Here is a 17,055-nt window from a genome sequence, read left to right on the forward strand (position 1 = left end):
TGACAGACGCTTGTCCAGAGTCCTCAACGACGTGAAACAAAATTGCACGAAATCACACGACCAACTCGTAAGCCAACTTTGAACTGCTACAGCAAGCAAACAGAAACGAAAAAGAGAAAAACAATTATAGGGTATTGTTCACCTATTATTAACGTGTTCAATGCACTACTGCATTGACAGTTAGCTCCCCTTTGAAAAAATGGGTTGTGGCCAGCTAGATTTGTCAAATACCCCTCCGTGCGACGCCAGGAAGGCAGCTCCCACACCTGGACCCTACCTATAGACCCATCAACTCATGAACCGGGGACCAACGGCTTTACTTCCCATCCGAAGGAAGGCGTGATCAGAGATGTTATGCCTCAGAACATCCCGGTGGCGCCGACTGGGATTGAACCAAAGCCTGCTGGGGTGAGAGGTAAACACGCTTACCACTACACCACCGGCACCGCTGTATGCCATAAGATTATCTATCTCTTAAACAATTAATAACTATTTAATTTGACATTTGACTGAAAAACGATATTTCGCAAAGTTTTAGCTTAGAAAATTTACCGTAAGAATAGTTATAGAACTTTTCAAAAAAGCAATATGGAAAATGGGTAGAAGACAATGGATAAAAAGGTTAGTTTTCCCATATTAATTTCCATATAAACTTCGAATGGTTTGTGCCAAGTCAGTTTCTTACCAAAAAATTTTGGGAGGATTATCAGGATCTGATTTGAAACCGTTTGAGCACTGTCGAGCAAAAATATCAAATTTTGCATCAGTCTACTGCACATTGTAGTCGAAATACGTATCTGTCTTGGATACAACAATTGTCCCTGACGAAACTGACCGTTAACAACTCTGCTCGTAACTATGAAACTGAAGTACCAAAATGTTGATTTTGTCTGGTTCTAGAATCCAAAAATCGGAGCAATTTTAAAATTTTCCATCATAATTATTTTTTTGCCAAAGTGCTTTAAAAAGTCAATGTTTGAAATCATACAATTTTTCGTAACTATGAAGCTTTACAAGATATAAACTTTAAGGTTCAATTTACTTTGCTGCTTTTTGGATAATTTCAAAAGCAGTTTTTTCCGACGCATTATTTCAGATTGAAAAAAGCTTTCACTATTCGATTCCTTTTGATATTTTACACAAAATAACGCGAGCTTTTTGCAATCTAAAATAATGCGTCGAAAAAAACTGCTTTTGAATTTTTTAAAAATGCATCAAAGTAAATTGAACCTTAAAAATTATCAACATGCCAGTGCATGTTGAAAATTTGATCAATTTCGGAATTTAAAAAAAGTTTAGTGAACTCCGGATCATAAAATATCGCAAAATATTGCAGATTTGTCTATGTTTTATGCATTTAGAAATGCTGACATGCCCACATTTGATAGAAAATTGCAAAATTATTACCCTTTTACATTGATTTTACATGTCTGTAACAGTTCCGCAATACAGTAATGACTCAATTTTGTCCCTCCGCGGGGCAGACTTTTAGCTCTCAATAATGTAACAAAACCGTAATTTAAAAACTTTCTCATTCATCTTCAAGATGGATGTTTATGGTATACTTTGGAGCAGTATTAGAAAAGCTTTTCAAAAAAAGTGCTATCAAAATCGGGTTATTACTTGAATTTGTAAACTTAAAAGTGTCCAATACAAATACAAAGCTTTAATCCATATTATATTAGACCCTTATGAAAAAAAAAACTCTGAGAAGATTCTAATCAAAAGAAATCCTGTGAAGAGTACTACTGGAATAATAATGAAAATAAGGCTAGTAAAATAATTCATGATCCGAAGCTATCAAACTTTTCTACGTGATGTTTCTAGAGTTTCGATAAATTTCGTTAAATTTCTCTTATATCAGAATCCTGGAAATTTCTCCAAAACAGAATAAAAACCACGATCTAGTATAAAAAATCTCAGGGTTCTGAAAAATCTAGAAACTTGCAGGCATGATCTTAAATTTTAAAATATACGTTGAGTATAAAATTTCAGGTGAATCCTAAGGGTACAGTTTCAAAAAAGAGATTTTTAGGAGAACAAGAATAATTCCAAGGACATTTTGGAAAGAATATAGAAAATTTTGAGCAGAATTTTAATACTTTTCCGAGGTGCATTGAATGGAAATTCTATGGAGATATACAATTATGTAAGGAAGCTTCAGTGAATTATTGGAAGAATCATTCCAAGTTAATCTTAGCCAAAATTTGAAGTAAATCTTGGCATTAATTCCATAATTTTTGGTAGAAGTAAAGAAAACATCAAGGAAATCCCAGAAACACATGTTCACTATACAGTAGTTCCACGCAAACTGATCTTCAAAAATTTGTACTAAAAGTTGACGTAATGAAAATTGAAGTAAAACGGAAGAAAAATTGGCTTATGCCCCAATTTAAAGAGAGAGCTTGTTAAGCTACCCGAAGGCTAGTTCATCACGGAGATGAAAAGCTAATTGTTGTGTAAGAAGTGAATGAATTTCCAGTCATTTTTCGGGAGTTCGAGTTTCGATCCCACTATAGCGTGGCCTTTGAATGATCGAAGTGAATAATAGCGAATGATGATAGAAGTGCCAGCCAGGCAGAGATGAGGGTGGTATGGAGGAAGAGTCGATCATATCTGGTTACTGTGTGACTGGAATTGACTGGAGAAAACTATGCGTGGAATGTTGGTTGTTCGGGTTTCGATAGAATAATTGTTTATTTTTGTCGTTTCTAGTTCAAATGAAGTCAATTTCGTTGTTTTTGGTGCCCAGTCACGTATGATACATTATGGTATGCTTTAGATGTGTTTAGGTTTATTTTTATCTTTTATTGCATTATGTACTAGGTTGGACCCGGAGGCAATAACATAGTTGAATCTTCCTAATAAAATACATTTGGATCTATCCTAGGCCACTATTGTTGAAAATCATAACTGACAGAACTCTGGCGGAGCGGCGCCGGTGATGTAGTGGTAATTCCGCTGAGCTTCTAAGCTTGTGAGCGAAGGGGGAAAAATGGGAGTGAGGTTTGCTGCCATTTATGTTCATGTTTTCTATCACACGCTCTTACTCTGAGCTTCTTGCGTCGAACAAAAAACGAAAAGCGCACCTCACATCAAATTATCCTCTCGCTGAAGTTCAATCTTCCTCTCTCTCGACGAGTTTTTGTTTACTTCTTCCATATTCCTGCCGCCCCTGCGCTTTGGTCAGAGAGCGTATAGGGCGCCGTTGTGCCAATTTGGTCGTGGCTGGCACATTACGAGTATGAGAGAGTGATTGCAGTTTGCTCAAAAGTGCCTGAGTAAAATGCAAGTATTTTCGATGAATACCCGAAAAAAAAATAACAACAAAAATACAATAAAAAACAATGTAACAATAAGACGAAAATTATTGTCTTAACAATGATTTATATTGTTACGTCTACAATAAATTTACCTTGATTTATGTTGTACAAAACAGTAAATTTCATGGTAAATGGAAAATTTACAATAAAAAAGGGGGGTTGTTAAGTATCTTAACAATGAAATTTTCGTGATTTCCCCATACAATTTTTTTTCAAAAACATAATATATTATTGTTATTTTATTGTTGGTTGGCGAATTTATTGATTAAAAAAAATAACAGAGTACTTTAGAGTGTATGTGTTGGCTTGACAGATCTACTTTATCGATTTTAAAAATAAATCGAAAAAATAAAACATTGGCCCCGGGAAGTGAAGGGGGTGGTATGTATGTTACGGGTGATTCCTTTTTTTACTGGTTATGGATTGAGATTCGATCCGGAACTTGTGAGAAATGGAAGCCAACTCCCCTGCACTCGATCTCTCTAGGTCACGTCTCCTTGGTGGTTGAGGGTCGTTGATAAGTTAATGCATTCAACTGGAGAGAATCGCCCATGAAATATGCTTCCACCTGAGAGTTATTTCATGACATCTTCAAGTGGTGGATTTTTCTATTATTATTGTATGATTATTGACTGCACGGAAAAGGTCTGCATTAAGCGGGATTTAGATGATACAGGAGAGTTGAGTTCAACTCAAACCGATCTGGTCGTAGGCGTTCAATTGACTTGGCAACGAATAGAGCCAAACGAACTGTCAAAGCAAGAGCCATATGAGCAGCGCCTATCTTGATTACATTGGCAGTGTTGCTGACCCTCTCATAGTCTGCATGCTTCAATCAGATTTATTTTTATTGTTCGTGAAGTAACCCACAATGAAAACACACCAATATTTAATGTAACAACAATTTTTATTGTAATAGAGTTGTTCATTATTGTTCGTGATCGAATCATGTTAACAATAAAATAAATGAAAATAAAATAAAAATCATTGTAACAACATTTTATTATGTACATTCATTGTACAGATAGGTAGCAGTTTTGCCGTTTTCGGAAGGGTACAACATTATAACAATCATTTTTATTGTCGACAATAAATATTAATGTCAGAGCATTGTTTCCACTGAAAATTTCACTGTAATTTTTTTTTCGGGTACCCGTAGTTGTTACAGTGAAGATATACACCCATATTCTCGTTTATGTCTGGACGTGTTTGCCATACAGAAACATTTTTATTTGATTTTGTGTGGTGGATGGGTTTCGGGCGTGGACAGGCATATGGGTGATAATATTAAGTTTACGTTAGGATAACGTTGGAACATTGAGAAATGTATCGCTTCAGTTTAAGAAGCACTTCACTTCGCAACCGATGAACCATTCTGACGGCCCACATTGCCGTGCTGGCGCCGTGTGTTGGCAGGGTCCAATATTGAACAGTTTGACGTTTATAAAGTACCATCAGTTAAAACTGTATTTTTGAACTTTATCTCTATACATTCTTATAGCGAATTCGTTTATTATCGGGGTTGGAACCAGTTCCAACCCGTGCGAACCCGAACTTTTTGTCAGTGCGAACCTCGACCCGTGCCAGGTTTCAAAAACAAATGATCAAACTGACGTTTGCTAGTTAACAAGCAGACCCAATCGTGATACCCGATCCAGGTTGGAACTGAATAATAAACGAATTCGCTATTAGATGTTTCTTAGTAGATTATCATGTTGGTGTAAGCTGATTCAAAGAGTAAATGGTATTAACATTGAGCTGTCCATAGTTGGGCGTTGTTGAACCTCTGGTACTTGCACGACATTTCATGTGAATACCAAAGTAACCATATAATCACAAAATAGCTTTAGGTGTGGGTTCAGAGTGGTACAATGTCACTGAGATATGGTTAGTTGGGTATTCAGATGAAACTATTACTTTAAAAAACTAATCCTGGTTGTATCTCTTTTTCGTTTTTTCGTTTGCATGTAACACTGTTTGATATTACTAACCGCACCGAGCCTTCATTCCGGCTGGTGAGCGAACCTGAAGAAGAAGAAGAAGACCATAAACCCCTTTGTTTTGTTAGTGGACCTGGTCTGCGATTCAAGGTTGGACTCTGTGATGATAAGTATCACATAACAGGTAAAGTAGGCAGCATCATCTTTATCGAAATGTTAGTATTATTGACAATAATCATAATTAGATTATATGCAAATTTATATGATAGGTACCTGGATCAACGTTGTTTAAACATGCGCATTCAATCGTGACGGCTAATATATATATATATCAATTTAAGTCAAATATATATATATGTATACATATATGGATATATATGTATATGTGTATATGTGTGTATATATATGTATATATATATATATATATATATATATATATATATATATATATATATATATATATGGATGTGTATATATATATATATATATATATATATATATATATATATATATATGTATGGATGTGTATATATATATATATATATATATATATATATATACATATATATACATTCATTAAAATTACTCACTATAAATTTCATGCATTGTTTCTTCTCATTGTAGACAGCGAATAACGAATAGCGAGCAAGGGCGCTATAACCTAGGCGAATACAGGATTCCCTCCTTATAGGTTACGTCCGCACACCGCTCTCTGTTGTCCTTCGACTGAGGTCAGCTGGATCGATTGAGGGATGGCAGTGGGTGGGCGGTGCCGTCCACGCTTGTACGGAGGGAGGACTGTACGCTCGAACACAAGGGGTAAATACCTGTGTTCCATCCCAGGAGATCGGAAAACCAAGGAGTGTACATTAACTTTCTTAGCTCTGTCACTCCCAACGATTTATATAGCCTATTTTCAAATCCTGCATACGGAGCGGTTGGTACGGTATGTCCCCGCTCTTTGATTACCTGTGGATTAAATGTTAACCACTGTCTATACTTATTAAGTAGACATGGTAAACATTCACACGCTACACAGTAGGCCTGGCCGCTTTATTGTTTGTTTCACATCCTTGATGTGCAGCAGGCATTAATAATGACAAGAAAAATGATAGATGTATCATTTTCCAGGATTCTTTCAAGTACTGGCTGTGTATGTGTAGACTAGACTAGACTAGACTAGACTTCTTCCATATTCCTGCCGCTACTCACTCGAGGTGAGGGCTTGCTAAACTCGCAGGACAAGGGTGTTTTAAAACCTCCAATGAGTTTGAGGAGTTTCAGCAAGCCTGGTTCCCGGTTCATGAGTTGATGGGTCAACAGGTATGGTCTAAGAGTGGGAGCTGCTTCCCTGCTTCACATTAAGGAGATAAATAGTCTCATCGTTTGCTTATCATGAGTTTTTCGAAATCACCATCGTCGTCGCCGTCGGTATCGTTTTCGACAACTCGATCATAGATGGTACGTGATATGAGAGGCTCGGTAATCTTAGAGCGACCACTTTTTCTTACTGATCAGACCATTCTAAGTTTAATAAAGGATGTAACATGAGCTGGCGCTTTTTTTTTTGAAGTTTTCGGAGATTTTGGATTAAATGTATGCCCTAATAAAAATAATTGCTTCACCGACAACCATTGTAAGGCGTCTAACATCAAAGTTGAGGAAGTGAATCTATTACATCTCAAAATCAAACGCATTATTTTATTCTGCAAGCGCTGTAATCTCGATGTTTGTGTTGCATTGGCCAGAAATAAAATGGAAGGGCAAAAGTCAAGATGAGGAGAGATGATTGATTTGTATAGCTGTATTTTACTGGCAATAGTTAAATCATTTTTCAGTCGACATAGAATTCCATACTTCTTGGCAATTTTCTTGATGACATTGTCAATGTGAGAGTTGAACTTAAGTGTGTCATCAATAATCACGCCAAGATATTTAATCTCCCGAACGCGATCAATAGTCTCATCATCAATTACAACAGAGAGGTTCTCATTTACTCGTTCCGCGAAATTACCATAAATTTAGTTTTACTTGTATTCAATTTTAACTGCTTATACTTCAACCATCTACTTAGAGAACGCAAATCTTCATTCAAGTGTAAAACGGCATCATCTAAATCCTTAGCTGCAATGAATAACACAGTATCATCTGCAAAAAGATTAATGTCGCAAAATCGTAAAGCACGTCGCAAGTCATTAATATACATAATAAATAACAGGGGCCCTAATACACTTCCCTGGGGCACTCCAAGGTTATTCTCCACGGGACTGGAAACAGAATCATTAAAAACAGTCCGTTGAGTTCTGTCAGACAAATAGCTTTCAAACCATTTATGTACAGTACTCGTAATTCCAAAGCGCTTGATTGATCTCAACAATAAGGGCCTAGAAATTGTTTCAAAAGCGCGTTTAAGATCCAAAAAAACAGCAACAATCGTATCTTTACACTCCAAGTTATTTTTCCACTTCGCTAATACCAAATTCAACGTGGTTTCACATGAATGACCTTCCCGATATCCCGATTGTTCTGGTATCAACAAACTATTACTATTTAAATACTCCAACAGCTGGCCTTTAACAACAAGTTCTAATTTTTTTTCTAATGTGTGCAACATGTTGATGGGAAGAAAATCTTCGGCTTTAATCGTTCCAGCAACTTTTTGAATAGGGACCACTAAGGATTCCTTCCAAATTTGTGGCACATGTCCAGTTTGTAATGATTAATTAATAAGGTCCAGCAAGATGTGGCCAATGACATGAAAGCAATCTTGAATAACTCTAGCATTAACATTATCTACTCCAGCCGATTTTCCTAATGAAAAACAAATAACTCTAAGTTCATCTAATGTGATTGGGTGAAAAACTTCAAATCTACAACTACTATTAACTGGCTGTTTTATTTCGTCAGGTTCATCGACCAATTCAATAGATTGATTAATAAATGAAACGCTATCTACGAAATAATCATTAAACTTAGCTGCAATTACTTGTTCTGACTGTTGTAATGTGCTATTAAACCGCGGTTTGCAAAAGATTTCAAAATTTTCCATAACTCTTTGCTGTTGTTTTGATGCTGATCAATCTTCCTTTGAACATATTCTCAACGAGTTTTCTTTATCGATTATGAATACTTATTACGCGCGATTGTGTACCTAGTCCAATGATAGTCATTATTAGACTTAAGACATGAATAGTGTATAACGCGAATGATAATGGCTCTGCAAAGTTTATTCGGTTTAGCCTTTAATTCACATACATACACACACACACACACACACACACACACACGCACACACACACACACACACACACACACACACACACACACACACACACACACACACACACACACACACACACACACACCACACACACACACACACACACACACACACACACACGCACACACACACACACACACACACACACACACACACACACACACACACACACACACACACACACACACACACACACACACACACACACACACACACACACACGCACACAGAGGCTCACACACACAGAGACACACACACACACACACACACACACACACACACACACACACACACACACACACACACACACAGAGAGGCACACACACACACACACACACACACACATACACACACACACACACACACACACACACACACACGCACACACACACACACACACACACACACACACACACACAGAGGCTCACATACACAGAGGCTCACACACACAGAGAGGCACACACACACACACACGCACACACACACACACACACACACACACACACACACACACACACACACACACACATACACACACACACACACACACACACACACACACACACACACACACATACACACACATATGAACTGCCAGCTGCCTCATCATTCACTGCCTTGTGAGAGTCTGAATTATTGGGAAGTAAACGAATCACTGACAGCCGAGCACTCAGTCAGTAACTCAGTCAGCACGTTTATTCTTCCGTGATGGTACCCAATCATTGTTTTGAATGGCGGAGCGTACATTTTATATGGAAAAATTCCTCAATTACATGCTGTGTGAGCGAAGGCAAGCGGTGTGAGTCACCTGTTCTTGAGTGACTGCATGTTTTTATTGGCTCTTTCATTGCCTCGTTCTTAAACGTTTGGTACAAACGGTCTGGACAGAGCAATGCATTGAATAGTGCAGTGATTTCACTCTCAGCCTAAGCAGTCAATAATTTTACGCTCAGCTCATGCTCATTCTCAAATTTTGTACTAAAAGTTCATGTTTTACGGTTTTGGCCAATTCTGAAGTGTCCATTGTGATCATTTCAGAAAAGTTAGCATTTTTTAAAAAGCTTTCCAATGAACATAAGTTTGTTTTATTAGAGTTCTAAACATTTGTTTTTTTTTCTCATTTGTTAACGAGAATGTTATTTTTCCGTGTAGCAAACCAGTTTCCTACAACTTTGTGCCATACGTCATTTAGATTAGATAAGCCGTTTTCGTGCTATGATTTATTTAAAAATATCGAAAACGTAATTTTAATAATTTAACGAGAGTAAAAATAGCCTAATTCTATTTTCATGAATGGCAGTTTACCCATCGACTAAGAATAGACTTTTGGTACTCTAATCTTGATCAGTTTTTCGCTTTAAATACCCTAAGTGGCGTGCGTGGTCATATTAATTTAAATTTTCATTTTCTTTTTCAGATCACTGGCAAAATGGAAATAATTCCTGAAGGTAAACATTTTGTCCTGGTAAAGGAAGAAGACCTGCATGAAGTTCTTAAAGTGTTGGAAAAATACTTTCCGTATGCTATCAAGGTACGTCTTTTATATGAGTTGTTCACAAAAAGGTATTTTTTATGAATAGGGTTGGTTTACCAGTTAGGGTGTATAACTGATACACCAACCCTATTCATTTTATTCGTTAATTGTCAAAAGTTTTTAATCCGTTGCGTTCATAGACTTTGCTATAATTCTAAACATTGAATGTTCAAAGGAAAGTTGGTTCGTCCTTGTTGAAAAATTGTTTTAGGCCAATTATTTGCATAATATAAGCTAAAAGAGCAAATTGAATTCTGTGTCGGTGCAACAACATATAAATTTGATACTGTTACGGAGTTTCAGTGAAAATACATTTCAGTTTTAGGTCTACACACAGTAGAGTGTATTCTCTAAAAAATATACATTTGAAAATTTCAAGTTATTTGCTGTCATGGTTAAAAATATATAGCTATTTAAGTGAGTCCAATTGTTTTCGTAGATAACCCTTTACACATAAAATAGTGCTATGTTTTATCATTAATTGAGTTAAATTACATTAGAACACAAACAAAAAGACCGTAAACAATAGAATCAAGAAGACTGACAACTTTCCTGTTTTTTTCATACGACCACTATGACACAGGCACAATCTCATGGACATGTTCCGAGTTCCTCCAGGGAAGTGTACAGAATCTGACTTGAACTAAAACCCATCATGCGACACATCTAATCACATGAGAGTACAAAAATAAAATCATTGATCATATGTATCCTGGACCACATTGGTCACACCGGGACATTATCCTGGTGCCCCAAGGATGTGGCCAGAATCCGACTTGAGTTAAATCTCTTAATGCGATATATAATATTTTATATGGATGAAGGGTCAGATCCCACCATAGGTAGATAAATTCAGGTTTTTACAAATAATTCAACTAGTGCATTAGGGTGGTTCAAAATACCGATTAAGCTCCACCAAGCCCAATCGATTTCAAATCAGGTCTTGGTAATTCTCCCAAAATTTGAGCTTATTTGGATGCGAACTCATTCTGCACTGGCCCTTTGAACTTTATATGGGAATTACTATGGGAAAATGGATTTATTGTTCTCATCGTTCTAGCTCTTCGTTGTAATGATCTTCAGAAAAACTGAATCTTTGCTGAAGACCCCATTTATACCCCGTTCACATTACAGCCTATATCACGTAATATAAGCTGTCTTGCAATCAGCACTCATACATAGGACTTCCAGTGAAAACTAGATGTATGAGTGCTCGTTGCAAGACAGCGTATATCACGTGATATATGCTGTAATGTGAACGGGGTATTACATTGAACGTCAGAATAATTAGTTATTAATTAATGAACAAGGTGATATGCCTATGACATGCTCCATAAATTTCTCAGCAGGCAACATTGGTGTGCTTGGCACGAAGAATAGGGCAAAAAATCATGAATGCAGTTGATAAATCATATCAGAAAGTTATAGGCTTCGACATCTAAGATACACCGGGTCAAGTGGGACCTAAAAATTTGATAGTTAAGCATTATATGCTTGTGAAATCTTCAATAATCAATATTTAAAATGTTTAAATTTGTTTGCATCCCTGCACAAGCGTAGGCACATAAAATCCCAGATACCCAACATTAAAAAGTTCAAAAAATAATTGATCGCACATGTTGTGTTTACGGAGAAATGTATAAAAAAATGGTGGGTTTGTGTACAAGACACGACCGCATGGTTGACGTAGACTACGTTAAGCTGTGTAGTGAAATTCTCGTGTGTTTTTCTAGATATTTATTTAAAATACAGTAGAAGTGATTTCGGTCTTATGTACATATTTTGGATTTTCTACTTAGTAAAACTTGGTTAAATTCAGGACCTCATAAAAATGCGAAAACATATTTTATTAAATTTGGTTCCTAAATAACAATCAGATATGAGTAAGACTTTCTTCAGGTGATTCATTGAAGCGTCCAACAATGACCGTCATGATGGCTGATATTCCCTAGCACTTCAAGATTTCTAGGACACAAATCTTGGACGGTTGTGACATCACTCATGAAATTGAAACTCCTTGTGTACTGGACTGCAACAAACGTGAAGTTCAGGTTTCTTTGTTATAAGTTTTGTGAGAGCTGATATCTGTACTCTTGAAATTTTTCTAAGGTAATGAGATTGATCCTCAGCGATTCAACTTCAAAACGCTAAAAATAAATGCACACACAAAAACGGAGTGCACAATTTTGCATCAATATTATGCAACATTTCATAGTTGATCGAGATGATATCAATTAGCCATGAATCCCTCCAATAAGTTCTCGGTACATCTTTTATCTACCGATTGAACAAATAAAAAAAATACTAAGGCTGTGTTCCATATATGGGAAATTTTTACTTAGATTTGACACTACGACAGTAAATTAAAATGTTCGAAAATCCCTCAGTTGTACATCGGCCGATTTTCGAGAAAGCGTCTGTCAAATTGATTCCTTGTCTGTCAGAAATTAGTCTGCTGGAATAGCAGGTTTATTTGAAAATTTTCCATCTGTCAAATATAAGTAAAAATTCACCAAATGGAACACAGCCTCAGGCTGTGAACCATTTGCCGAGTTAAATTTAACTCGTAGTTAAAAGTGACATTTCGAAAGTTATTTCTTATGTTCAAAAATACCCGTGCTGTCGATCGACCGGTTTTCGAGCCACGGTCGTCAAAATTTAACTTCTTGTCTGTCAGAAATAACCACGCTCGGATAGCAGGGTTAATCGATAACTTTCCATCTGTCAAATTTTAACCAAAAGTTAAAATAATCCACCAAATGGTTCAGAGCCTTAATAACTTGAGCACAGAATCGTTTCTTGTTGTGTTTGTCATATTAGATGCTAGATAAAAACTTCTTTTATCGATATGTGTGCTGAAAATACCTGGGCCGAGTGGATTCAAGAGAATCTTGTCAGTGTTACTTAGGACCTAATGCAATGTTCAGCTTGAATTGTTTCGCTTAGCTGTAAACAGAAAATCGATGAAGAGAATCGAACATTACAAGCAGGCCCTTTTGAACGCTCATTGTCGAATTTCAGAACCTAGCACTGAAATTAAACTCGACGATACCTCTATTTATGCTAAGAGATAAGCATTGCAAGTCCCTCCTACTTGAAGAATTATGCAAAAAAAAAAAAACTGGGTTTGTATAAACCGTTCTATAGCATAATTTTCCAAGTAGGAGGGACTTTCATACCCAAGTAGCATTTCTTGTTTTATTGCACTCTATTAGTGGTTTGTGAGATCAATTTTATAAAACCGTCAATAAAATTAATAGCTCCAGCACAACCTTTTGATAACCGCTATAAGATCGTCTTACAGCTTAGTGGACTACTCTTGATAAGGTTTATAAAGCGTGTTTGAGAATCACAACTGCCTTAAAACCTTTTGTCAGAAAGCCTCATACTCTACAAAAGGTTCTCATAACCGCTTTAAGAGTAATATTGTATTCAAGCAGTTTTATTACGCTTTGGTTTCAGTTATAAATCCAATTTAATTTTTATTTTCTTCGAAGCAACCGCCATAAATTAGCTTGTTGTTGTTCTGTTTTGCTGAAACTTTTTTTTTTCATATGGAAATCTTTAGCGGTAAAAGTAGGTTTGAGTGTTGGTGTCAAGATCACCATGCAATCAATTTTGTTTCATGGCGACATTAGTCAAAATCTTAAAGAAAATATATGACTTTTTAGAAGTTTCAAAACATATGCGCTTGAAATTTTATCGTGTATATTGGAATAATATGAGCGTTAAATAAATGCGCCTCCAAAATAATTCAAGTTAACAAAAAAGGTTGTTTCAGAAATCAAATGAATTTGATGGAATCATCTTAATTTTACAGAAAATAGATCCCAATACATAAATTCATACCAATGCACACTAAAAATCATGGCGACAGAGGACAGCAGGCAAGAAAAAACACCAAGCGTAATTTCTTAAAATGTCTAATGCTTACATTGCACACTGGGTCTGGAATGCAACCTAGCGGAGCAAAATTAATAACTCCGAAACGAAACATTTTCGCGACTTGGTGTCTTGGGCAAAAGTTCTCATCATAATAAGTACCATCTATTGACATAAAAAATAGTTCAAAACTCTTCCGCAAAGATGGCGCCGCAATTTAACTCCTTTCTCTGACGTTTTGGAGACTTGATGTCTTCAGCAAAGTTGTTTATCTTGACAAAATGAACAGCTCTTTCAAAGACGTGAAATTTCCACAGTCTATTGGTTCCAAGTTATATGGAGTTAAAAAAAAATAATGTCGAAAATATATTTTTTTCTTTCTGTTCCGTTTTTTTTTGCTTACAACCATATAATGTTGTATTTTTCTCTTATGCAAATGCAATAAATAAATAACTTTTGTGAAGAAACATACTGGATTAAGCTTCAAATTTTAAAGAAATTGTTGAAACACGAAAAAAAAGAGACAATTTTTGAACTTTAATATCTCCCAAAGCGCAAAAAATCGCAACCTGAAATTTTCAGCAAAAATTAAGCAATACTCTGTAAACAAAATATCAAAATTTTTAGATTTCTTTATTTTAGCGGAACATGATTTTTTTTCTATAATTTTTTTTAATGCATTGAACTTGTGTTTTGAAGACTTGACGACTTTGGCAAAGTTATTTGTCTTGATGAAATAAACAACTCTTTTTAAGACGTTAAAACTTCACAGCCTACTGTTTTCGAGTTAAATGGAATTACAGGAAAAATGTTAAAATAAGTGTTTTAATTTTAATTATATTTTTTAAATGCATATACCTCGAAAACAGTAGACTGTGAAGTTTTAACGACACCTTTGCTGAGAAATTCTAAATAAGAAAACTAGAGCAAAACAACTGTTTTTTTACAGCCACCCTAACTTAATTCAAGAAAATAGCTCTGAAAAAGTTGTTTTTTTTTTTTACAAAGTTGCTTGAAATTAGCTCAGCTATAATTTTGTTGAAGAATGTATACCTTAATTTATTCAAACAAAAAAGTTAGATTTTTTATTTTATTGATAATAGGAACCACCCTAGAATTTATAGTCATAAAAATGAGGGCCTAACTATAAGGAACAACTTTCTAGAAGAGATTTTAGTCTAAAGATTCAATTTCAAGCTCAAAACATATCATTCCATCTAAATCTGCATTCTGGACCACTGTGCAGTGTGCATTGAATGAAAGCAGAACAGAAAAGCATGATTTTATTACGAGTACTTTTTTCTTTTTACAACACGGTAACCGAAAAATACCCAATAATGACTACAAAGTAAGCATTTTCGAGGGAAACTGGGACTACCCATTAAATGAGTAAAATTTTACCCACTTATGAGTAATTATAACTACAAAAATAAGTAGTAAGTATTCATTTTTGAGTAACACATACTCATAAATGGGTAATATGTTTACTCATTTAATGGGTAGTCCCAGTCTCCCTCGAAAATGCTTAGTTTGTAGTCATTATTGGGTATTTTGCGGTTACCGTGAAGAGCAATTCATGTTTTTATTTGAGGGCAAATGTATTTTCCTATTCTACGGGTGCAACCGATGAATTTTACAAACATTTGGAAAAGTTTTGAATGGTACATTAACCTTTATGAAAAGTTATGCATGATTTCAACTTTTTTGTCCTAGAACTGTCACCATTCCATTTATTTCGACCAATGGAATGGTAAGGAGGCACACTCTTTACAGCTTGTGACATCCGCAGAAAATGCATCGGCATTTTTTCTTGGAGTTTATTCACGAAGGTTTGCGGCGAACTGTAGCAAATAAACGGGCTCATGCTAAAAATTTTGTTGATTTTCTTTGCGCTTCACTTGGAAATACCGGAAATTTTTGATTCTTTACTATGTTGTAGAAGTAAACCGCACATTTACACTTCTGACTAGTTGCAACTGAATGCTTATAATTGTTTTAAAGTAACTTTTCATGGCCAACTAGCTTTATTGCGCTTACTTATATAGCAATATAAGGATTTATTTTTAGGTTTTACAAGGGCAATTCATATTGCTTTTTTTATACTTCAAAGCAATCATAAAACCTTTAATAAGTGAAAATAGCATAAGCATCAGTTGGTTTTTTATAAGCTTTATAGGGGTTTTGTAGATAGCTATAAAATGTTCCATGACTTGCATTGTATATGACCGTCATAAAGCTGTAGATAATGGTTGCAGCTGCAATAAAACCTTTATAAATTTTGAATATAGCCAAGTAGCTCTAAATTTGTTACATGGGTAGCTAATCTAAAACCATGAATAGAGGTGCCGTCTGATAATTTATCACATTTATCCTATTTATCACCACATAAACACCCCGTTCCCGTTTTCTTATACAAAATAATGAATGTGCGTTCACAAAACGCACAAAATCTTAAAAAAAATCATGTTAAGATTTTTTTTTAATTCAATCAATAGATTAAAGATGTACCGAGAATTAAATGGAGGGATTTCAAGCTAAAATGTTCTGATCGATATTGACTATCAATACCGAAATTTCGCATAAATGTCCAACCCATTTTGTGTGGTGTGTGCTGCTGTCTTTCAGTGTTGCCCAATGATTAGGGAACTTTCATAAATAACGTAGTAGTTGAGGGAGGAGAGGGGTTTCAGAAGTTGGGACCGGCCATGTATTATGTGTATTGCAAAACACGTTCCGAAGGGGAAGGGTGTATTTTAGGTAATTTAACTCGTGATTAAAAGTGACAGATGAGTTATCTGATCAATTTCCGGCATTTTCGAAACGTCACGTTTAACTACACGGTAAGAAAAAAGTACCCAACGGCCAGTTCACTTTTACCTACTTTTGACTAGTTTGTCTCATTTCCTCCCTTTAATGTTGTCAAAAAAGAAGGAGCAAAACCACCCAACAGGGGTAGTAAAGTGTGGGAACCCAACGTTGGGTATAATCATATTTAACTACTGTTGGGTACAACTAACTTACTTTTGGTTAAAAAGCTAGTGGAAAATTCCATACGAACTACACACAAGTAAATGAAAATTACTTTGACCCGCTTTA

At 35.7% G+C, this 17,055-nt stretch overlaps 1 protein-coding gene across 1 annotated transcript in view; it reads left to right on the plus strand.

The window, feature by feature from the left end:
• LOC135714984 (uncharacterized) overlaps positions 1 to 17,055 on the plus strand; it is a 101,996-nt gene that overhangs the window by 22,967 nt on the left and 61,974 nt on the right. Inside the window, exon 2 of the mRNA XM_065238388.1 lies at positions 9,961 to 10,074. Coding sequence (XP_065094460.1) covers positions 9,973 to 10,074 — 102 coding nt within the window. The 5' untranslated portion in view covers positions 9,961 to 9,972. The remainder of the gene's footprint in view (positions 1 to 9,960; positions 10,075 to 17,055) is intronic.

Source organism: Ochlerotatus camptorhynchus, unplaced genomic scaffold (assembly GCF_037179485.1).
Source record: "Ochlerotatus camptorhynchus isolate MF236.1 unplaced genomic scaffold, CSIRO-AGI_Acam_v1.1 ptg000771l, whole genome shotgun sequence".
Lineage (NCBI taxonomy): Eukaryota > Metazoa > Arthropoda > Insecta > Diptera > Culicidae > Ochlerotatus > Ochlerotatus camptorhynchus.